Raw genomic sequence first — 24,625 nt, forward strand, 5'->3', positions numbered from 1 at the left:
TTTTCTAATTACCGAATGACAATCCTAAAGATGGCCGTGGGTTTATTATGCATTGGCATTGCAAACTCCAAAATAAAATATACTTTCTCAAATGCTATGTAAACTTTTCTAAATGCCTGGCTAAACACTATTAATTTCACGCCACACAGTGATAAATGGTCTGAAGCCAGAATTGTTTGCCTACCTAGTGCAATGACTGCTAACTGTTACTGAGAAAGTATTGGCCACCGTCACGTCAAAATAAACCATAAACTGTCTACTATTCAATATCTAAAGTAAAGTAACGGCTAACTGGCATCAGTTACTTGCAAAATGCAGTTATAATTTTTAACAGCAAAATCTCAATTTAGCTTGCGCCTAAGTTATAACACATATTTGAGTTTGCTAACATTAGCAATAACGTCAGCTAGTTCAAGGTGTATGCATAGGCTAAGCTTTACACTAGCTGCACATATTTCCCGTATTTAAGAAAGATTAAACGTGGACACTTACCTGCAAGTGATGCACGGGCATCATCTCGCTGTTTCCTCTTTTTTCTTTTTTCTGCTCCTGACTCCTGTTGCCTTTTCATTTCCAAAAATGTCGAGTAATCCAAAAGACCACTGACAGCAAGGGCACCCACAGGGCGCTTGGGACGCAGATTGTGCAGATTGTGTTTTCGTTTGTGTTTGTGTGAGTGGGGAGGGGAGGAGGGAGGGGAGAGGGGGGCACCATCGGTACCTTTGAGTAGTATGCCTAAAAAGTGCCTCATATTTCTATAGTCTACTGAAATAATTTCGGCCTTATAATTATTATGACGATTTTTCATTAGGCTATTTTTGGTGGTGCCCCCTCGACACTTGGTGCCCTACGCACAGCGCGTAATGCGCGTTATGGGAGCGGCGGCACTGCATGGACCTCACTTATTCCAAAATGCTGGCTACGGCCCTGTTTGGACCCCGCCACATTTGCCATCAAAAATATGAGTGCATGATTGCTCTACTAGTCCAGCGTTCTTTCCATTGCTTCACAAACAAATCCGTTCCACTTTATCAGTAGGGGATTACCCATATCAACAGAAATCCACTCCGCGTTTGTTTTTTAACACACAGCAGCAGCAGCATCACGCGCGCGGCACGATGCGTGATGCGCATATTCAAAACATTCACTGTTGAGAATCGGATCACGAGATGGACATACGGAATTTTTTTTAGAAGAAGAGGAAAGTAAGTCTGAGTTTTCCCTTGAGTGGCCAAACAGCTAAATTGCATTCTTCCATGGTCAAACACAGCCAGCTTTTCTAATGAGAATGTTAGCACCCTTATGAGACATTCTGTCTATATTAGCAATATAATTAGCATATTAGCTAGTCAGTCACAAAGATCCTTCAGCGCAGCGCCCACCCACTGCACGTTGGAATCAACCAAATATGAGCTAGATCAGCTATATATATATATATATATATATATATATACACACTTTGTTCAGCTATACTAAAGCTTAGAGCAGAGGATGATGTTCTAAAGCCTTGGCTCAGTAAGCCCTGTAACCATTACACAAGTCCAGAAGTGCAGAATGAGATGCTAAATATTATGGGCAACTCCGTTGTGCGAAAAATATCAAAGGAAATACATGAGGTGTCCACACTCATGTACTCCATCATAATTGATGGAGTACAAGATTTGTCTGGGAATGAACAAGAGGCCATATGCCTACGCTATGTAGATAGTGATTTGCTACCTCATGAGGACTTTGTAGGCCTCTATCAAGTCTCCTCAACAACAGGGAAAGAGTTGGCTCGGATGGCAACTGATGTCCTCCTTCGATTGAACCTGCCCTTATCCTGCCTTCGCGGGCAGAGCTATGATGGGGCAGCCAATATGGCAGGTGGAGCTAAAGGCGTTCAGGCAGTCATAAAGGAAACACAGCCTCTTGCTCTCCTACGTTCATTGTGGTCCTCATTGCATTAATCTGGTGAATCAGACAGCCTGTAGCACAAGCACTATTGTGTCTGATGCGCTGGATTTAGTCCACAAACTTGGCAACCTGTACCATCTATCTGGGCAATATAAGACAATATTTAAGGAGGTTGCCCAGTCGGAAGAAGGGAGTTTCAGAACTCTGAGGCCCCTCTGCCCCCACACAATGGCTCATGAGGGTGGTAGCTATCCAGGCAGTTGTAGATCAATATGAAAAGATTTTGGTCAGTCTTGAGGAAATGGCATCTGGTTCCTCTGACACTTGCATAACTGCAAGGAGGCTTCTGGAGAGGTTTCAGAAGGGGCACATTTTGCTCAGCCTGATTATGACCCTTGAAGTTCTAAAAGAACTTGAATGTCTCAACCGCTCCCTTCAGAGCAAGACAGTGAGTGTCTCAGGGATGCTGGCTGCGGTTGATTGTGTGAAAAACACAATTCAAGTAAAGAGATCTGATGAAACATTTCATCGTATATATACCCAAGCCTGTGATATGATCCAGGAGTTGGACATTGAGGCTATCCAGACTCCTCATATCCAGAGACCCCCAAAGCGCTTCACAGGAAATGCACCTGCATTTAGACCTACTTCCCCTGAGGAGTTCTACAGAATAGAATTCTTTAAAATGTTGGATGTAGTTGAGGTCCAGTTGACAAAGCACTTTGACCAGAGCAGCTTCCAAACACTCAACATACTGGAAAGGGGTGTTAATAACTGGAAAGGTGGAGGATGTGGATGTGGTCAGTTCTTACCCAGAACTACACCAGCATTCTTTGGAGGTACAGCTGGCAATGTTCAAACTTCAGTTTTCCTGCAGCACGGTCAGTGAAGTGGTGGATACCCTGAGAGCTATGCTGCCAGAGGTTCGAGGTTTGTTCACTCAAGTAGAAGTGTTGGTCAGGCTTCTTCTTCTTGTGCCATGCTCCTCAGCAGAAGCTGAGAGAAGTTTTAGTGCCTTGAGAAGGCTTAAGACGTGGCTGCGCTCTTCAATGTCTCAAAAGCTTTGAACAATGTGGCTGTTTGCCACATCCACCAGGAGCATCTTGACAAACTTGACTTAGGGGAGAGTTGCCAGTCATTTGTGTCTGCAAATGACAAAAGAGGTCACACTTTTGGAGCCTTTGTATGATCTCTTACTTTTGTTCTAACTGTAAAAATCCTGCTGTAGGCGTGATACAGATAAGGGGGGGGGAAATATGATTATAGGAGAAGATATAGAACATTTAATGAAAGGACAAAAAAAAGGGAAATCAACAATTTTGGGGAAAGGATGGAGATAGTAAAAGCAAGTCTTTAACAGGTTGTAAGGTTGTATTGAGTTATAGTTTGATGTTCTGCAGGGCACTGAAGAGGGCTAAGGTTGATGGTAATAGGCTCTGAGTAGCCTAGGTACGCATTTTATGTTTCCTCATCACTTTTTTTTCAAGAGATTTTTTGTTGCATGACATTAAAATAGGGCTATATGTTGCCTCAAATTTACCTCATTCTTTTCTAATTCACTCTTTGATTTTTTAAATCCTCATATTTTGCTCTCATTAAAAGAAAATAAAGTGCCAAAAAAGTTGTCAGTGTCAGTCCTCTGTGTATTACACCAAAACATAATAGTAGTCAGTAATTGCAGAACATGCCGGGCTCCAAGGAAAAACAATGAAAGAGGGAGATCCTTTTGAATGTAAAATGCACCAGAATGCGGGAAATTGAATCTACTTCTTTCAAAATTTTATGGGGGAGGACCCCCAGACCCCCCACAAAAATGTGTCCCCCCCACATTCAAAAAACTGCTGACGCCCTTGTCCAGACCACATTAGACCAGGTACTGAAATATTAACGAGGTAAAGCTCTCGTCAAATTGTTCTTTCAAAATGAAATGAAAATGAGTGCCTGCAGACACACAGAATCCTCTCTTTAAAGTCAGATTTTTTTTTTCATGTGGCCCTAATCCTCTTCCGTAGAATCCAGATGTATTTATTGAAACCATTTAATTTACCTATTTTGAATCAATGTGTAGTGACATAGCCACTAGGCAATGCCTCCCCGCAAACTCCGCCTCTGGGGTCTGTCTGCAGGCACTCTGTGGACAGTTTGTTACGACTGAGAAAACGGGATAGAACTCAAATGCACGACTCACACAGGTTTTAACAAAGAAAGCTTTATTCAAACCAAAGATCCACTATGATGGAAAACAAACAGTATCAAAACCAAACCACTCTTAGGGAGGAAAAACACTGGGAGCATAAAGAAACTAAAGAACTAAGTCACGACGTGGCTCGAAGCTCTGAGGAGTATTCGTGGCTTGATGACACTGGTAGAAAATCACCATGAACAAAAACCAACTGGCACAGGACAAAGGGTGACGAGGACAATACATACACCAGGTAATGGGGAACAGGTGGAAACAATCAGGGGCGGACAATCACAGGAGATCACAAGGAAGGGAGGTCAGAATCTGAAACGAGAGGGAAAGTTACTATTCAAAATAAAGGGGAAAGTCACAAGACAAAGACAAACACACTTAAATAAACTTAACGTCATTTGCGAGATATGACACAGTTCGGCTGCAGGCTTTCATTTCATTTTGAAAGAACAATTTGAAGAGTGCTTTACCTCATCAATAGATCAAGACCTGGTCCAATGTTGACTAGGTTAAACACAGACAGTGAAATCTCCCGTTTTTGTATTTTCACAAATAGAACAAAGTTTTCACAAATCCAAAACTGTGTTATAAAGAATGCTTGGACTCTGGGAAAATCTAGTCCAAATAAATCGGCTATGCAGCGATTTAAGAGGTTTAAAACACGGAGGATTGGTCGCTCAGCACTGTGAATGAAATATCCCTTAAGTTTCCCCTTAACTGCCGAATCGGAAGCTCTGAATCGGATGCTAATGTAGGAAATGTTCTTTTATTCGAAGCCCAGGAGTCGATTCAAAAGAAACCAAGTGAAGCTCCTCTCATTAGTTTTAAAAGGAGTATTTAATAAATGGATGCAGCGGTAGGTTTTACAAAAGTCTCACAGCTGTGGCTCAGTAGCTCAGAACACACTTGAACAGGCCCAAAACATGAATAGGGTTCACGAACTGTTCACTGTCCGAGGGTCCGAGCAAAACCAGATGGATTCCTTAGTTGCATTGCTCTTTGTCCAGAGGTCGCCTCTTCCTATAGCCTCGTTGCACGGTAACCATAAATTCTACTTCCGCTGTTACTGTATGCGCTTCTAAACTTCCGGTGTGATATCGGTGAACGTCAAACATGGCGAGTTTCTACACTAGATGCCTGCAGGATCTCCCGGTAAACGGCAGGATCTCCCGGCAAACGGTAAGTGCAAGTTATCACTTGCAAGTTATCACTTGCACTTACCGTTTGAGGGGAACTGCTGCTGCTGTTTGAGGCGGTTTTCGAGCTGGTAATCCTCACCATTTTGCTGTTCACGGCAGGCTCCACAAGTCTCCAAAATGCCTGGAAATGCTGGTAGGACGCAAATCTGGTGTAGAACCGAATGCTGTCATCCGACGCTGTCAGACGATGTAACCCAAACCTCTGCCGCAGGTGTAGCCCCTCGATCTGCTGTTCCAGCTCCAAAATCCTCCGACGCAAGGCTTCGTTGTCCTCAACCAAGTCACTTGCTCATATCACCGTTTGTGGCAACACCGAGTAGTCTGGTCAGTAGCTACAGCCGCGATTTCCATCTCGTTGTCAGAGACATCGGGACTCTCCACATCTGGCCGCGGGCGCCTCTCCCAAACACTCGGTCTAGGTGCCGATAGCTCAAACCCGTTCCAAGAAAACAGAACAGGGACTGATCCCTTTTGGAGTTTTCTTAGTCCCCCGGCTGTCACGACAAAATCTGTGCTTTTAAAGTGCCTACTGCAGACCTTTGAATGTTTCGTCGGACTGAAATTATCCCTTCGGATTCTCCTCAGCCACTCGGCCCGTACCGCCGGGTCAACGGGAAATGAATGAAAGGAAAGTAGCTTATTGTACCTCGAAGAATTCGTACACTGAGGTACACAACAGTGCAGTGCCGATGTCCCCACCCTTTGAAAGGTCAGTCGTCTTTCTTTTATTGTGGACACACTCATTGTACACTTCTAAATAGTAAAAGCCGGTTACCGGTATCCAGCTGTCAAACGCTATCATAACACGGAAGTGTTCGACCGGAAGTTTAGACGCGCATACAAGTAACAGCGGAAGTAGAATTTACGGTTACCGTGCAACGAGGCTATTGGTCGCCTCAAGTCGTAGCAGTACTTCCGGTCAGTTTAGTGAATGCGTGGCATAGGGTCATCTCCCTCCTTAGGGTATTACAGCGTCAACAAGGAGAATGAATCATTGTGTGTTTAATGTATAACACCACAAGTAATTCCCCTATTCACTCTTTATCCAGATTCTGTCCGCTAAGGAAACCAACGCTCAAACCCGCAGTTTTCTTCCGTCCGGCATCACGCGTCATCAGTGATGTGTACATCCGGTTACAAAATAAACACTTTCAAAATAAGATTGTATTTCAAAATAAGACAGTGTTGTGGTTACTCTTCATAATGGTTATTATTTCTTACACTAACTTCAGCGTGGTAGTATTCATCTCGTTACCGTCATGTCAGGCTTTTGGTGGATTTAACCAACTGTTGGATTGCAGAGTATGAACGTCTTCTGGCGATATGCTTGCATGAAGTTTGTGAAGGCAGGACGAAAACCTCCGCGAGTACAGTCTCCTCTCAATTTCACACTTAGGGAGGATAGACTTATACCATTTATTTATTTTGGTTTATATTTTAATGTCAAGACATTTATGTTGTTGATTTCTGAAGCACTTTCTAAATAGTTCGTATTTATCTGACTGCTTGTATTCTTGGAAGAAAAAGAAGCCATGTGCAGTAATATAGAAAATTGCGGATGCATCGTGATATCGAATAGAATGGTGAGACCAGTGAAGATGCACAGCCCTGTTGAATATGAAAGAGAATAACAGAGAGGAGGTGAATGTGTGACGGACAGTGCTCCAGCTTCCACAGACTCACTCTGTGCTCCATGAGTCGCTGAAGATGCTGTCAGTACTGATGAGCTGTGTGAGGGAGAGGAAGGAGCTGTTGAAGATCTGAGGAGAGAAACTGCTGCAGAGACTTTGAGCTTGGATTATCATGGATCTACATCTTTCTGGACTCTGACCTCTAAACCTTCTTCAGCTCTGAACAGATTATTAAACCTTCAAACTCACTTCATGTTTTCTTTATTCAGACTGAGGAGCTGCAGGTTGTCAGAGATCAGCTGTGCTGCTCTGGCTCTCAGCTCTGAAGTCCAACCCCTCCCATCTGAGAGATCTGGACCTGAGTCAGAACATACTTCTGCAGGATTCAGGAGTGGAGCTGAGAGATCTTCTGGAGAGTCCTCTCTGCAGACTGCAGACTCTCAGGTCAGTTCTCCATCTCTCTGTGCTGAGATTAATATGAGAGAGTTGTGTTGACTCTGAGCTGCAGACATCAGCTTTACATTTAAGATCAGATATACTTTATTGATCCCAAGTTGGGAAATTATTTTGTTGCAGCAGGATAAAAAACAAGGCATTGCACATAAGTATAAATTAAAGAGTAGAAATAAACAATTCTGAAATGTAAAGAAACAGCTTTAAAGATTAGAAAATATACAAGTTGACTGAAGATACAAACGATCAACTTTCTGACAGATAAAACACTATTGAAGAGCCGATATTCAGTCATCACAGAATAAAGCAGGATATTATTTACAGTGAGAGTGTGATGAATGGAATATTACATTCAATATAAATGCACAGTGTGAAGTTAAAGTCCTGGAGGTCTTCAAATGCATGAAGGTAATGTAATGTTTCCTCTTCCTGTGAATAACTCTCTCTGTAATATGTGTCCTGACAGACTAGTTGCCTGTGGACTCTCAGAGACTCACTGTGAAGTCGTGTCCTCAGCTCTGAAGTCTGACCCCTCCCATCTGAGAGATCTGGACCTGAGTGAGAACAAGCTGCAGGATTCAGGAGTGAGCTGCTGAGTTCTGGACTAAAGAGTCCAAACTGCAGACTGCAGACTCTCAGGTCAGTTCACTGACTGTAGTTCATTTAGTATTTCTGTATTTAAAATGTGTCTGAGAACAAAGACGTTCATTTGTTCCAGTTTTTCCAAATGGTTGAATATGAATGAGAATAACAGAGAGGAGGTGAATGTGTGACGGACAGTGCTCCAGCTTCCACAGACTCACTCTGTGCTCCATGAGTCGCTGAAGATGCTGTCAGTACTGATGAGCTGTGTGAGGGAGAGGAAGGAGCTGTTGAAGATCTGAGGAGAGAAACTGCTGCAGAGACTTTGAGCTTGGATTATCATGGATCTACATCTTTCTGGACTCTGACCTCTAAACCTTCTTCAGCTCTGAACAGATTATTAAACCTTCAAACTCACTTCATGTTTTCTTTATTCAGACTGAGGAACTGCAGTCTGTCAGAGATCAGCTGTGCTGCTCTGGCCTCAGCTCTGAAGTCCAACCCCTCCCATCTGAGAGATCTGGACCTGAGTGACAACTACGTCTGCAGGATTCAGGAGTGGAGCTGCTGAGAGATCTTCTGGAGAGTCCTCTCTGCAGACTGCAGACTCTCGGGTCAGTAAGGGGTCTCTGCTGGTTCAGCAGTTCTGTGTGGGGGGGTTGATGTGTTCTCACACTGAGTAATCCCTCCAGTTCTTCCTTCCAGACGTAGCCTAGCTTAGCACAACTCATCCTGCTCCCCATTCTCTGCAGCTTCTTATTTATTTGATCTCATTCTTCCACAAACATCATAATGTGAGCTTACAATGCAGATCCACATTTCAGTCAGTGAGCAGCTCTTTGATGGATATCCAGGATCTCCCAGAGGAGTGAGTCTGTGTGGTTCTCCTGTCCTGTGTTTGTTTCTAGAATAATGAGCAGCTATTTCCTGTAAGCTGAGAGCTGTGGCAGTCAGTCGTAGTGTTTGCAGAGAAGATATGATGGGATGTAAAGCATGAGATCAGTCAGGACTCTGAAGCTGACTCAAAGAACAAACACTGATTTTAGACCTGATCCAGAACTGTTGGGTTGTGTTCATCCCTACAGGATCAGAGATGAGAGACGATCAGAGCCAAGATCCAGAAGAGCTGTGAGTACTGAAACCATATCCTCCATTCATCAAGATATTCTACATTAAAATCTGATCTGAAATGAAGCATATGGACCTGTTCCATCTTGTTTCAGCTCTCTTCAATCTTTGTAGCTGCTAATGTTTCTCTCTGTTCATGTGTGATGATTCTTTCAGGAGACTCTGATGTAAACAGGAAGTGGAAACTGGACCGACTGACGGGATATTTCCATAAAGAACAAACCATCAATTTCACTTCAAGCTTTTCTTAAAAGTGAAGATAAAACACTTAAATATAGAATAGAAAATAAATATCTTTTAAACCAAATATGAACAAATGTTTCCTAGGTTTCAAGGTTTCAAGGTTTCAAGGTTTTATTTGTCATATGCACAGCAGATACAACGTATATGTTGGCAATGAAAATCTTATATCCCATGCTCCTCCAACAACTCAACATACATGGTGCAAATAACATAAATAAAATAGTTCAAAAAGAGAGAAGAATATTTACAGTAACAACAGTAAAGATTTGAGGATGTGAAATATACATATGTGGAATACATTGAGAGTATTTAAATACTTGTGGAATGAGGAGGTATGGGCAGATGCATATATTATGTATGGCAGATATGTATAATATATAGATATGTGTACTATAAACAGATATGTATAGCAGATGTGTATAATATATATATATATATATATATGTGTGTGTGTAATATAAATAGATGTGAGTAGACATTCACAGAGCTCAGGAGTTCAGTAGTCTTATAGCCTGTGGCATAAAACTGTCTCTGAGTCTGGTGGTCTTGGTCCGGATGCTGCGGTACCGTCTGCCAGACGGCAGCAGACAGAACAGATTGTTGCTGGGGTGATGGGGGTCCTTTAATATCCTACCGGCCTTCTTCCTACACCGCTGGGTGTAGAGGTCCTCCATGGATGGCAGCTCCGTCCTGGTGATGTGCTGAGCAGTTTTCACCACCCTCTGTAGAGTCTTACGGTTGAGGGCGGTGCAACTGCCATACCAGGCGGTGATGCAGCCAGTCAGGATACTCTCGATGGTGCACCTGTAGAAGTTGCAGAGTATCCTGGAGTCCATGTTGAACTTCCGCAGCCTGCGGAGGAAGAAGAGCCGCTGTCGAGCCGTCTTGGATATGACCCTGGTGTGATGTGTCCATGTCAGGTCCTCACTGATGTTTACCCCGAGGAACCTGAAGCTGCTGACTCTCTCCACAGGAGTCCCGTCGATGGTGATGGGTGTGTGTGCCTCTCTCTGCCTCTTCCTGTAGTCCACAATCAGCTCCTTTGTTTTGCTGACGTTGAGATGGAGGTTGTTGTCCTGGCACCAAGATGTCAGGGCTCTGACCTCCTCTCTGTACGCCGTCTCATCGCCGTCTGTGATCAGGCCGATGACGGTCGTGTCGTCAGCAAACTTGATGATGGTGTTGGAGCTGTGTGTGGCCACGCAGTCGTGCGTGAACAGGGAGTAGAGGAGAGGGCTGAGCACACAACCCTGAGGGGCTCCGGTGTTGAGGGTCAAGGTGGAGGATGTGATGTTCCCCATCCGCACTGCCTGGGACCTGCCCGTCAGGAAGCTCATGATCCAGTCACAGAGGGCGCTGTTGAGCCCAAGGTCCCTGAGCTTAATGATGAGCTTGGAGGGCACAATGGTGTTGAATGCTGAACTGTAGTCAATGAACAGCATTCTCACATAAGTGTTCCTCTGGTCCAGGTGGCATCATCCGTGGACCTGTTTGCTCTGTAGGCAAACTGCAGGGGGTCCAGTGAGTCAGGGAGGGAGGAGGTGATAAAAGTTTTGACTAACCGCTCAAAGCACTTCATGATGATGGAGGTGAGTGCAACTGGGCGGTAGTCATTGAGGCAGATGGGTTTTGTCTTTTTGGGGACAGGGACAATGATGGACTCTTTAAAACATGTGGGGACTACAGACTGGAGCAGTGACCTATTGAAAATGTCTGTGAACACATCTGCCAGCTGAACTGCACACACCTTGAGAGCACGGCCAGGGATGCCATCAGGTCCAGGAGCCCTGTGTGCGTTGATCCTTTTCAGAGATCTACACACATCTGCACTGGTTAAAACCAGTGAGCAGGGATCCTGGGCCTTTGGTGCCTCCACAGCCGGGGGCTTCTCAAAGCGTGCATAAAATGTGTTCAGTTCATCTGGGAGAGATGCAGACACTTCCTCAGCACCACTCGTTGTCCTTTTGTAGTCTGTTATTGTTTTTAGTCCAGACCACATATTTCTGGCGTTGGAGCCCTTGTAGTTCGACTCCACCTTGTCCCTGTATTGTCTTTTCGCACTGCTAATAGCTCTCCGGAGTGCATACCTGGAATTCCTGTACTCATCCAAATCACCGCCGCTGGGTGCGATGGCCCGTGCTTTAAGTTTAGCTCGGACCTCGCCGTTTATCCAGGGCTTCTCATTTGGGAATGTCCGTACAGTAATCCGCGGCACGACGTCATCGATGCATTTGCGGATGTAGCAAATGACCGCGTCAGTGCAGGCCCGTCGCGTTCAGGTAGGCATGGTAGGCAATTGCCTAGGGCCCCCGAGTAGGAGGAGGCCCCCCAAAGACGACAGGTTAAGATTTTTTTTTTTTTTTTTTTTTTTTTTTTTCAAAATTCAAAGAAAAGTCTGATACAAATGCAACATGAATCAAACAACATGCATACCAATAAGACAGGTCATGTATTCAACAGCAATGACGATTTTAAATAGCTTCATAATAATAAGCAGTCATCTGTATATGAAGGGCTCTGCTGCGACTGCGAGGGCAGCAACAGCGCCTCCCTAGAGCATGCGATGTCCGAAAAGCGCAACGACACATTGTAGTCGAAATACCCCAGCTCGAGGGGGCCCCCCTTTCCCATGCATTAGCGCGACAGCGTCAAGTGCAAGTGAAAAGTGAAAAATTAAAATGAAGCGAAATTATCTCTCCGGCAATCAAAAAAAGAAGAAGAAAAGGGAAGAGGAGCAGAAAAGAAAACAAGACACCGGTAAGTAGAATATACACAATCAACATGAAAATTGTGCCAGGCAGGGTATACCATATTTTGCTAGAGTAGCGAGGTTGTAACGACGACTAGCTAGGAACCAGTGGTTTGGCATGCTAGCATGCTAACCAAACTTAAACTGCTACCTTTGACTTCACTATAAGTTCATAACGTTATCAGCTGGCCAAATTGATCAACGATTAATTCCTCTTAATATCCTAAATAAACTTCACATATGTTTTCAGTCGTTAGAGCCTTGAGACAACCAGTGAAATAGTTATTCCTGTAGTAGCTAGCTATTTAATAGGAGATTAACATGGGAGTTTACAATAATTTTGCTAGAATACCATTGGGTTGATTTACTTACTTTATTTACATTTTAACGGTTAACATCCCGGCGCAGATCAGCCACATGAAGAAAACAGCCACTTTAGTGTCAATTAATCCTTTTCTAAACCTATTCTGCTGTTTGTTGTTGTTGGTCTCCATGATAGCTGTAAATACCACTGGACCACCGTTAAAAACTGTACCGATAGCTTTGAGCTTTTTCTATGGGACACAGACAGTACACAGACACACACAGACACACCACGGGTGCGGGGATGGCGCTGTTGCCACTCACAGAATTGATTTCAGGAAAACAGCTCGTCTTAGTGACTGTATTTCTGTTTTCAAACCAGTGAAAACGGGATTATTGTAAGATTTTATTATTATTATTTTTTTTACTTTTTTTTGGTGAAGCAGTGCTTCACCTGTAGTCGTATAGAAACCGCCACTAAACCGCCTAGTAGGAACTGTGTGTAATGCTTTTAATATCTATTTCACCACAATTATCAGACTGTAAAATGATAGGATTTCAAAAGCATTTGAAAAATAACCAAGCTAATCATACAGTACTTATTCTTTCTCCAAGGGGCATTGCTGAAATTTCTTCATCCCGCTCTACCAAGTGTTGTCTCTGGTGCTACTGAAGGTAACGTTCTTTTCTACCTATTATTAGTGCCTTCTATCAACACACTTGATGTTATCAAAATGACTTTACATTTTTCTAATTCAAGTCATAGTTGTGTGTATTCATTCCACTTGCCCACAGAGTCTTCTGGACATTTCAAATATGTGGGACATTCACGAATGTTAATGAATAACTGAGTTGTTGAGATCAATGCATGCAAAATGTGCAATATAAATAAAAAGAATATTATTTATGTATTTATTTATTTTTGCACCAGGGCCATCAACATCGTCTTCGTCACATGTTTATGAGGAGGAGCAAGTGGAAGACAACATTGCGGCGTCCACACCACTTCCCAGCAGTGGTTCAACAGAAGGTGCATTAAGCCGCACAATTTCAACTTATCACCTATCATAGTGACCCAAAGTTATAGCAGCATGTGCTGTGAAAGTGTATTAAAATGACCATTTGCTATAAAGCGTTACACAAGTAGATCACCATACCTTAAGCATTTAGTTGTCGTACTTCACACATGAAACTGTGCCATGAATTAATTTGTAATTACATATTTTTCAGCAGTGCCATCAACTCCATCACGACTTGAGGAGGAGCAAGTGGAAGCATCCACACCACTTCCCAGCAGTGGTTCAACAGAAGGTGCATTAAGCCGCACAATTTCAACTTATCACCTAACACCCATGTGCTATGAAAGTGTATTAAAATGACCCTTTCTTTTTAAAGCATTATACAAGTAGATCACCATTCCCTAGTTGCTGTACTTACCACATGGCAATTGTGCTATAAATTAATTTGCAACTATATGTTTTCAACAGTGCCATCAACTCCATCTCCACTTCATGAGGAGGACAAAGAGGAAGATGACATTGACATGGCAGAGACCACCCCACCATCCAGAACTGGGGTACCTGTAGGTATTGCAAGCACCACATTAAGTGATGACCCAGGATGTTGGCCCAGTGTCCTAACAAGCAGTATGCGCTGTGAAATAGTCAAAAAAGGACCTGTGCAAATCATGGACATTGAATTCCCGCAAAACTTAGACAATCCTCCTCGAAGATTCACCAAGGACAGTTACAAAAGAACCATGAAAAATGGTGAGAATATACATCGATCGTGGCTGGTGTATTCCATCCACACAGATGGAGTGTTCTGTTTCCCTTGTACTGTTTTCGGGAAGCGTGAGCGTGACAATGCCTTAACGACCTGTGGCTACGGTGGATGGAAGAACCTTTCCTATCGCCTAAAAAAACACGAGTGCACAAAGGTGCACTGTGACAATGTGAAAAAGTGGCACGACCTTCAGAGGAGACTGCAAACCAGTACACTGATTGATCAAAGACAGATGGAGTTGATGCAACTTGAAGTTGAACACTGGAAAGGCGTGATTCGGAGAGTGATTGCCATAGTTTCCCATCTGGCAGAACGCAACCAGGCTTTGAGAGGAACTACCAGTACCGTGTATGATCGCCACAATGGGAATTTTCTGGCTCAAGTGGAACTCCTAGCACAGTTTGATCCGGTAATGAATGAACACATCAGACGAATACAATGCAAAGAGACAAAGGTGCATTACCTGAGTGGAGTCATTCAGAACGAAATCATTCAGCTGGTCGGAGACAAAATCCTACAGGAGATTGCAAGAAGAGTGCACAAAGCAAAATACTTCTCCGTGATCATGGATTGCACTCCTGACATCAGCCACAAGGAACAACTTTCTGTTGTTCTCAGGATTGTCAACTGTGAAACACCTGTTTCTATTGCTGAGCATTTTTTGGGATTTGTACATGTTGAAGACACAACTGGTAAAGGGCTCAGTGAAATCCTGCTTGACCAGTTGGAGAAGCACAACCTCAGCATTTCAGATTGCCGTGGGCAGTCATACGACAATGGCAGCAATATGATGGGCCACAAACAGGGTGTGCAGGCAAGAATTTTAGAGCTGAACAACAAGGCGCTATGCATCCCATGCAGCAGTCACACACTAAATCTGGTTGTGTCAGATGCTGCCAAGTCTTCAGTGTTGTCCATGTCTTTTTTTGGTATGCTGCAACGACTGTACAACCTTTTCAGTTCCTCTGTGCACCGCTGGGCAATTTTGAAGCAGCATGTGAAGCAGCTCACCCTTAAGCCACTTTCAGGGACGAGATGGGAGGCCCGAATTGACAGTGTGAAGGTAGTGCGGTACCATCTACCTGAAATACTAGACGGACTGTCAGCACTGGAGACATATGCTACAGAGAAGGGGGACTCAGAGACCATGTCCTCAGCAAAAAGCTTACATGGTGAGCTTAAAACATGGTCCTTTCTTCTGTGCACAATAACCTGGTACAACGTTTTGTATCAGGTTAACCATATGAGCAAGCTCCTCCAGAGCCCGGATGTTTCAATGCAAACACTGAAAAAAGAAACCGAGGGAGTGACAGAGTACCTAGAAGATTTCAGGGAAAATGGACTCGCATCAAGCCAAACGGATGCAATGGAGATTGCAGAAGATCTGGAAATTGAGAGGAAATTGCCTGAGAAAAGGCAACGTAAAAAGAAAAGGCAGTTCCTTTACGAGAGTACAGATGAAACCCAATCGACCCCAGAAGAGGCCTTCAGAAGGGACTTCTTCCTGCCTTTGGTTGACACTGCCATCACCAGCCTAAAAGACAGATTTTCCAGACTGGAGGGGGTGTATGCCCTGTACGACTTCCTGTTCAGCATTGATATCATGAGGGCCACAACCAAGACTGGGAAATTGCATGAGAGATGCAGGAAAGTGGAACAAACCCTCCATGATATTGATGCAGACGACTTGGCATTGGAGATCAACTCTGCTGTCCACACCTTTCCAGATGAAGTATCCAGGTGCCCATTTAAAATGCTGGACTACATATACAGTGAGAAGCTGTTGGACCTGTACAGCAATTTAAGCATTGCACTGCGCCTACTTCTGACCCTTCCTGTCTCGGTTGCCTCCGGAGAGAGGAGCTTTTCATCTCTGAAGCGCATAAAGAATTACATGAGGTCAACTATGAGCCAAGAGAGGCTCTCTGGACTGGCACTCATGTCAATTGAGAGTGACGTCCGCAGGTCTTTGGACTTGGAGGGGATTGTGTCTGCATTTGCTGAGGCCAAGGGCCGCAAGCAGCAGTTTCAGTAGGAAATAAAAAAAATAATAAAGGCTACTTTTCAGTGTATGTTTGACCTCTTTTGTGATTAAAACGCACAGAATTGCGGAAATTTTTTTTTTAAAGGCCCCCAACAACTTCTTTGCCTAGGGCCCCCAAAATCCTAGAAACGGGCCTGCGCCAGTGTGTGTGTTTATATCGTCCTCCTCAAACACACACCACTCCGTGATGCCAAAGCAGTGGCGGAGAGCAGAGTCAGAATGCTCGGACCAACGCTGCACTGTCCTTGTCACAGGTCGGTCCCTCTTCAGTCTCTGCCGGTAAACGGGGAGCAGAAGAAGAGATATGTGGTCTGACTTGCCGAAGGGGGGGCGGGGGAGGGCTTTATATCCATGCCGGAAAGGAGTGTAAACATGGTCCAGTGTATTTCCACCGCGCGTGGGGCAGCTGACGTGCTGATAGTATTTCGGCAGGACTTTCTTCATGTTGGCTCTGTTAAAATCCCCGGCCACAATAAATGCGGCCTCTGGCCGAGAAGTCTCTGTCCTGTCGATAATCCCATACAGCTCCTCCAGCGCTGTGTTGTTGTCAGCGTGCGGCGGAACATACACTGCTGTTAGAACAACAGATGTGAACTCCCTCGGCAGATAAAAAGGCCGGCATCCGATCATGATGTGCTCTAGGCTGGGAGAACAGTCCGAAGAAATGATCTCCACATCTGAGCACCAGTTGTTGTTCATCATGAAGCACACACCTCCTCCCCTGCTCTTCCCTGAGTTTATTGTCCGGTCCTGGCGATGAATGGAGAATCCGTGTGGAGCAATGGCGGCGTCCGGTATCGTGGGGTCGAGCCAAGTCTCCGTGAAAACCAAAACATTACAGGTCTTAATGTCCCGTTGAAATGCCACCCTGCTACGGAGTTCGTCCAGCTTATTATCCAGGGATTGGACATTTGCCAGAAGTAAACTCGGTAGAGGAGGCCTGTTTTCACGTTTCCTCAGCCTGACCAGGACCCCGGCCCGGGAACCTCGTGGTCTCTTCCTCCTGCGCTCCACAGGTAGAGCTCCAGCAGGTAAACACGGAGACTCTCCATTGTTTGCAGGTCGTCGTGGATTGTTGCTGTCCACCAGCGACCTGATGTGTAAAAGTTGTTCTCTATCATATTGGATGATAGGGCTCGCTTGGGCGGTTTGCATGTTGCAAAAAAAAGTTAAAAACAACCAACAAAGTAAAACAATAAAAACACTAAGATGTGGAGTTGTTGAGGAGCTCGAGACACGGCAGCCATCCTCGGCGCCATCTTGCTCATCTCAAGTCCCGCCCCAAAGTGCTGTGATTGGCTGGTTCTATTAAGATAAATACCTTGATGCCTTTCATAATCCCAGGCTCCAGTTTCCTTCTCACCTGAACACACCTCTAAATCTGTGTACAGGTAATCCTACACCATGACCAGACTCTGATCCAACTGCTTCAAGTATTTCATCTCTCTAATGTTCTGAATGTGTGGACAATAGTTTAGAAACAGCTTGGCCCATTTGGACAATGTGGGATGGATTTGGGGGTTTGAGGATGCTGAGTCCATTTCTGACATTTCCAGGATCAAAGATGGCAGCTTTAACCAGAAAGTGTCCATATGTGTCCTCTCTGTCGGCTGATTTTGATGAATTCTGTGTCAGTTTGGAAAATGTAGGGGACTCTGGATCATTTGGATCGGACAGATTGCTGATTAGAAATAAATTGTCCAGAGTAAAGGTAATAACTTTAATCTTGGTCTCTATATCCAATGCATGCAGAGATGGTGGGGGTAAAGCAACACTTTCAGATGTGCTTTGAAGCCATGAGTAAACTTCAAATGTCACCAAATGATGACAGGAATGATCATCAGAAGGCATGGAGTTTATGATTGTAATTTAGAACAATCCCACTGGGTGGAGACATTGTCAAATAAATCCAGCTGCCATCCATGGAGGACCTCTACTCCCAGCGGCTCAGGAAGAAAGCCCACAGGATTATCAAAGACCCCCATCACCCCAGCAACAAACTGTCTGTCTGCTGCCGTCTGGCAGGCGGTACCGCAGCACCAGGACCAGAACCACCAGACTCAGAGACAGTTTGATCCCACAGACCATCAGCCTGCTGAACTCCTGAGCTCTGTGTTTGAGTCATCATTCTGTTCTTGATCATATCATTGTATATCTGCGTGTATACAGACTTCTGCCTGCACTGCTTTATTATTCTTATCTTATTTTTGTTTCTCTGTTTTATGTCTTATATAACTATGGTGCATTGCTGGAGGAGCTACAGACTAAAGGGTTTCATATCTAAACTGTAGCTTGTGTGCACTGACAACAAAGCCTTTGAATTGAATTGTTTGTTTGAAGTTGTTCATAAAAAATGTGTTGCAACCTTAAAATGCACAGGCTCCCTGGTGCAAGTAAAACATATTTAGGAAAATACAGTAAAATATTCAATAAATTCAGCAGTAATATCAGTCCAGAGACACACACATACAGGTGCATCTCAATAAATTAGAATATCCTTGAAAAGTTCATTTCTTTCATGAAGTCAATTAATGTCAATTAAGGGGGGGGGGGGGGGATCGGTGATCGGACCTGTGTGTCTGTCCCATGTTAGCCCCGTGATGCTTGTGTAATGTGACCAAGGGATTCATTTCTGTGAATAAAGGCGCTCTTTCGTAATACAGTAATATGTTCAATAAATTCAGCAGTAATAATAATCCAGAACAAATATATATATATAATAGGAGTGATTTAATGCTCAGTTAAAGTAGAGCTCTTAAATACCTACTGTCAGGGTTGGGGAAACAGGACCCAAGTGCAGTAAATCAAGGGGAAGCAGGTAAGGGTCCAAACAAAAAGCTTTATTCAAAAGCTGTTGATGAAAACACGAAGCAAGGGGAACACAGGACATGAAAAACACTTAGCTTCAGACTTGGCGACAGGAACAGGCAGGGATCATGGAAGGGATCAGGGAAGAAATGACGACGACCGAACGAGAGACAAAAGGGGAACAGGGACTAAATACACATGGGTAATCACAAGAGGAGAGACAGCTGGAAGGGGGAGGAGAAACACAGGGGCAACAGGAGAACACAATGACACAATCAGGCACAGGAGGGAAACGCAGACAGGAAGTGAAGCTAAACATGACACAAGAGGGGAAACATTTCAAAATAAAACACAAAGACATGACAGACAGGAAACAAGGATCATGACCCCTACACACTTTAACTTCAGTCAGGTTTTTAATGCAGGGTGTTTCCTTGCTGCATGTCTGTTTATATCTCACTGAATGTAATCCTGGTATGATCACATTCCTCTGGTAAGGCTGGTTATGAGACTAGAGGAGGAGCTGCAGACAGGTGAGGGAGTTAAAGGTGAAGCAGGAAGTCAGACTGCCAGACACCATTTATTCAGTCCGTACTCTAAACTTTATACATTCATATGTACAGTCTATCCTCTAAACCAGGGGTGCCCAACCTTTTTTGAACCAAGATCTACTTTTAAAGTTGATAGTGTCGAGATCTACCAAGCCATATCGAAAGCCATAGCGTAGCCACAATTAATTGTGCACCTATATAATAACCAGTGTTGTGCGTGAACGAGTTCAAAAGAACGCGTTCATTGAACACGCTCATTTTTTCGTGAACGTTGAACTGAACGCAACACATTTTTCAATAAAGAACTTGAACGTGAATTAGTTCACATTATGTGTCATGAACGGCAGACATCACTGTAAATGAACGTTGGCATTTGTTTTCCATTGAAAACTGAGTGACATCTGTTTTCTCTTTTGAAACGCAACGAGAGAGAAAGTTCCTCCCTCCTGTAGGTGCCGCTTAAATCATGTATCAACGCAGAGATAGTTTTGGCACTGTATGCGCAATGCATTGCGGGCAACGTAGTGTCCGGCTGAGAATAGTTGAGTTGAATAGTTGAAACGTACTGGCTTCCGCACGACGTTACCCATGATGAATTGCAGCAGAGCGGCTTAGGCATAGCAACGCCGAGAGCGCGGAGGGCTGGAGGCTCGAGAGAGAGAGAGAGATACAGAGACCAATGACGAGAGTGAGAGAAAGCGCTGCGATTTAAAAAAACAAAACAAAACAAGATGGCTAGTGGAAGTGATGGCACGGAGACGGACTCCGATTCTCCTCACGAACATTTAAAACAATTGTACACTCTTGCAAACCAAGACCCCGACGGCAAACATCTTTCCTTCCTGTGTAAGATGTGTCCACCTGCGCAGCAAAAACAAGTTAGGACATCGACAACGTCCTTCTCGAATTTGAAACGGCACATTGAATTAAAACATCCATCCAGTGTGAATGCAATTCAAGAGTTTTGCTCATTTCATACACACACATAGGTATATATAATATCATATATATCAAATAATATATTCATATTTCATATTATATATTCTTTATTTAATTGAATGCTAGTAGATTTCATTGCACTAAGTATAGAACTGGTCTATCTTGTCTGTATTGCTACAAGTTTCAGCACCTGTTAAGAAACCCACAATAGCAGTGTTATGAGCAAATGTCTACGATGAACAGTTTCAAAGAACGTATAGTGATTTCTAGCTCGTAGTGTGAAAAAAAGTATTTATTTGAATATCTCACGAAAAAAGTGAAATGAACTGAACTTTGAACTAGTTCAGAATTAAAATGGTGAACTTTGAACGTGAACTGTTCACTTTGAGCATGTATGAACTGAACTTGAACTAGTTCAGAAAAGCTGTGAACTGGCACAACACTGATAATAACACAATGTTCTGACACAAAGTTCAAGTTTTAACAATAATAATACATGTATTGAAGTAAATGTACGTCGTGCAAAGAATAAGCACAAGTAGGCCTAGGACTGGCCCGTAACAACACAACAACATACAACCCCAATTAATACAATGCCTAATTCAAGTTGGAAAAGTGGTTCTCTACCTTAATGGGACTTCTGGCACTGAGAGGAGGAAGCTAGTCTCTCATAGTCCGGACAGTAGGAGCTGAGTGCCAGCCGTAAGCAGGCCGCAAGGTGGTCATCAGTCCTGGTGGATCTGTATTTTGACTTAATGATTTATTATGTGAAAAGGCAGACTCACACAAATATGTTGATCCAAAAAGTGCAGTCCAATTCTTTGCAGTTTGTCTGAGGTTGGGGTACTTCTCTTTCTGCATTAGATTCCAGAATTGGACCTTTGTGTCAGGTGTAGCTCTTGATTTGAGCTCAATGTCATTATTTAGTGTGAGGATCTCATTCTCAATAGCACCGCTCTCCAGGTTGAAGAGTGATGCCACTTTGGACGTTATACAATCCACATCTATATTTTCCCCAAATGGAAAACTGAGGAAACTGACAACAGGCTCAATGGATGCAAAGTCAGTAAAGCGCCTGTGAAATTCTGACGAGAGGCTTTGCACTTGATCATCATAACGTGCACTCTCAAGCTCCGCACAGTCTTTGCCCTGACGCTTAAGTTCTGTGTCCATGTGTGGAGAGTTCTGCAGATCGCACTGTTGCAACCTGCTTGATAGCAGCTGTAACTTGCTTTTTAAAGGTGTTCTCGGAGCTGATCATGTTGATGATGTGTTTGTTCTTACCCTGCAGCTCTAGATTCAAGTGATTGAGCTTGTCAGTCAGATCAGTAAGACAGGCAAAATCCAAGAGCCACTGACTGTCTTCTAGCTGTGCATACTCAGCATGGTTTGAACGTTTCAGAAATTCTTTAATTTCGGGCAACAATTCAGAAAACCGTTCCAGAAATGTACCTCTGCTGAGCCACCTCACGTCTGTGTGCAGCAGCAGATCTGTGTGTTCTGCACCGGTCTCCTCCAGTTGCGCACGGAATAATCACCTCTGCAGACTCCTGGCCCGAACAGAACAGGCAATCTTGTTAGCCACATCCATCACGTCTTTCATATTTACAATCTTCCCGCACAACCCTTGCTGGTGAATTATACAATGGTAATTCAGGAAATCCGGGAAAGATTCAGACTGTCTGCACAATCCAATGAACCCAGCAGTACAGCCAATCATCGGTTGTAATGGAGATGAGTTTGAAGAGGGGCAACTTGCTCTTATGAACGAATTCCATAAAAACCTGAAAAATATCTGTGCCTCTTGTGTGCCCTTTCAGAGGCAAAATGGTCAGCAGCTCTTCTTTTACACTCATAATGTCGGAAACCATTCTAATGAACACACATAGCTGAGCCACATCCACTGCATCAGTGGATTCATCGACTTGCAGAGAAAAACACTCACGTGTCAATATCCTTCCTCAATTGCTGTTCAACATCCTCCGCCATTCCCTCGCATCGCCGTGTCACAGAATGTCTTGATAGCTGCACATCCTGAACAGCAGACACAATCTCCTTTCGATTTTTAAAAGTGGCCAAAGCGCATCTGCAGCTTCCATGAGCGCTTCACAATCTCACCATCCTTGAAAGATTTCTTTCCTTTTGCAAGAACACGACAGACACGATAAGAAGCTATGGTTGCAGCCTTACTCGTGGTATTGGGCCTGGTAAAAATGGACTGTTGTGCTGCTAGCTGACTTTTCAATTCCTTGACTTTTCGGGTGCGCAGTGGAGATTTAGCTGGGAAGTTTGTATCGTAGCTCATAGACCGTCTTCAAATGCCGCTCCAAATTACCTTTCTTTGGTAAAGCCACATTTGCATTGCAGATAAGACAGATGGACTTGGCATTGGAATACTCGAAAAACTAATCCTCCTCCCACTCTGAATGAAAATGATACGTTTTAGATGTTTTAGCTTCCATCGTTGTAGTCAAGCTTCTCGCGCCCTTCGGAGTCCTTAGTTGGAACCTAGCAACCATACCCTGTGCGCGCAGATAGAAAGAAGCGCGTGAGATTTTTTCTTTGATTATGCCTGATCTACCTTACTACAGCTGTACAAATCTACACACTGCTTCACGAGATCAGCAGTTCATTGTGCCTATTTAAGATGTTTTAGGTTGGAAGTTTTAATGTAGGCCTATTTTACACAACAGTAGGACAGCCTACACACAACATTTTCTCGCGATCGACTGGTAGACCGCGATCGATTGGTTGGGCACCCCTGCTCTAAACGTTCCTTTATAGCCCCATCACAGGAAGTGATTGGAGGCTGGCAAAAAATGTTCTGAGTCAGTCGGGCAACAAGCTTAATCCATGGCTTGTTAGCCACCTCCATATATGCCATTTTGAGGGCAGCCTCTTTGGCCTCTCTACATGAGGCCCTCTTCCACTCTCAATATCAAAGCCTAAAACAGCTGGGTCTATATCTGGATGGGTCGTTCTGTCAGCCTATGGTTGGAAGGCAGGACCCAAACCCAGTACAGAAACCAGAGTGGTCATGGCTTGGCCGTAACAAACACCATGCTCCAACATAAGGATGCTCTTCAGTTTTTGTTTTGTTGATATTCTGTCTCTCACTGCTAAAGTAAAGCTACCGTAAAAATTGCACACTGCTCATTTCTTTGTCAGTGGGTAAAGTAACTAAATTGTCAGGGGATCAAATACTTATTTCCTCCACTGTATAAAAGAGGGAGTGATTTAACGCTCAGTTAAAGTAGAGCTCTTAAATACCTACACACTTTAACTTCAGTCAGGTTTTTAATGCAGGGTGTTTCCTTGCTGCATGTCTGTTTATATCTCACTGAATGTAATCCCGGTATGATCACATTCCTCTGGTAAGGCTGGTTATGAGACTAGAGGAGGAGCTGCAGACAGGTGAGGGAGTTAAAGGTAAGGTATGAAGTCAGACCGTCAGACTCCATTTCACACTTGGACAGAGAGGAGGAGGACAGGGTGAGTGTTACACCAGGCTCTGCTTTAAACACATTCATTCTGTACTCTGTTAGACTGATGTCAGAACATCACTTCTGGATTAAAGATCAGCGTCCTAGAGTCCAATGAGACTTCTGCAAGAGCTGTACAGTTTTTATTTCCTGGTTTCTGATTCAGAGTTACATACCATGTGACAGCCCAGCGCAGTCAAGATGGAGCGGACCGTCTGAAGTCTGACTGATGTATTTTAACCAGGTGTGTGTGTGTGTGTGTGTGTGTGTGTGTGTGTGTGTGTGTGTGTGTGTGTGTGTGTGTGTGTGTGTGTGTGTGTGTGTGTGTGTGTGTGTGTGTGTGTTTGTGTGTGTCACTGGTTTATCTCTCAGACTGGAGAAGATGAGTGGTTTCAAAGCTGAGGAAGAGGACAGATCTCCAGTCTCCAGCTGTCTGTCTCTGAAGAGTGACCGGTCTATAGGATTTCTTCCAGACTTCAGGAATGAACCTGGACCCTCAGACACAGAGTAAGAGTCTCTACTGTAACCTGACCTGAAGAGGATTCAGTTTCTATGTTACCTGATAATCTAACCTGTTCTTAAATCATTTCCATGAGGGCAGTACAGGAATACACTAAATAAATAGCTGTTCCAGATCT

At 43.9% G+C, this 24,625-nt stretch overlaps 2 protein-coding genes across 2 annotated transcripts in view; both read left to right on the forward strand.

The window, feature by feature from the left end:
• LOC134862713 (NACHT, LRR and PYD domains-containing protein 12-like) overlaps positions 1 to 24,625 on the forward strand; it is an 82,024-nt gene that overhangs the window by 4,476 nt on the left and 52,923 nt on the right. The window contains 1 exon segment of the mRNA XM_063880734.1: positions 24,360 to 24,494. Coding sequence (XP_063736804.1) covers positions 24,360 to 24,494 — 135 coding nt within the window.
• LOC134862730 (zinc finger MYM-type protein 1-like) lies at positions 12,983 to 16,537 on the forward strand. The gene is made up of 4 exons (XM_063880777.1): positions 12,983 to 13,053; positions 13,310 to 13,408; positions 13,609 to 13,689; positions 13,866 to 16,537. The coding sequence occupies exon 4, from the start codon at positions 13,922 to 13,924 to the stop codon at positions 16,196 to 16,198; it is 2,277 nt and encodes a 758-aa protein (XP_063736847.1). The 5' UTR covers positions 12,983 to 13,053; positions 13,310 to 13,408; positions 13,609 to 13,689; positions 13,866 to 13,921; the 3' UTR covers positions 16,199 to 16,537.

The sequence above is a fragment of the Eleginops maclovinus genome, chromosome 4 (genome assembly GCF_036324505.1).
Source record: "Eleginops maclovinus isolate JMC-PN-2008 ecotype Puerto Natales chromosome 4, JC_Emac_rtc_rv5, whole genome shotgun sequence".
Classification (NCBI taxonomy): Eukaryota; Metazoa; Chordata; class Actinopteri; order Perciformes; family Eleginopidae; genus Eleginops; species Eleginops maclovinus.

Bases quoted from the DNA above. Each gene is read 5' to 3' on its own strand.
- LOC134862730 (XM_063880777.1), top strand. From the start codon at position 13,922: ATGGCAGAGACCACCCCACCATCCAGAACTGGGGTACCTGTAGGTATT.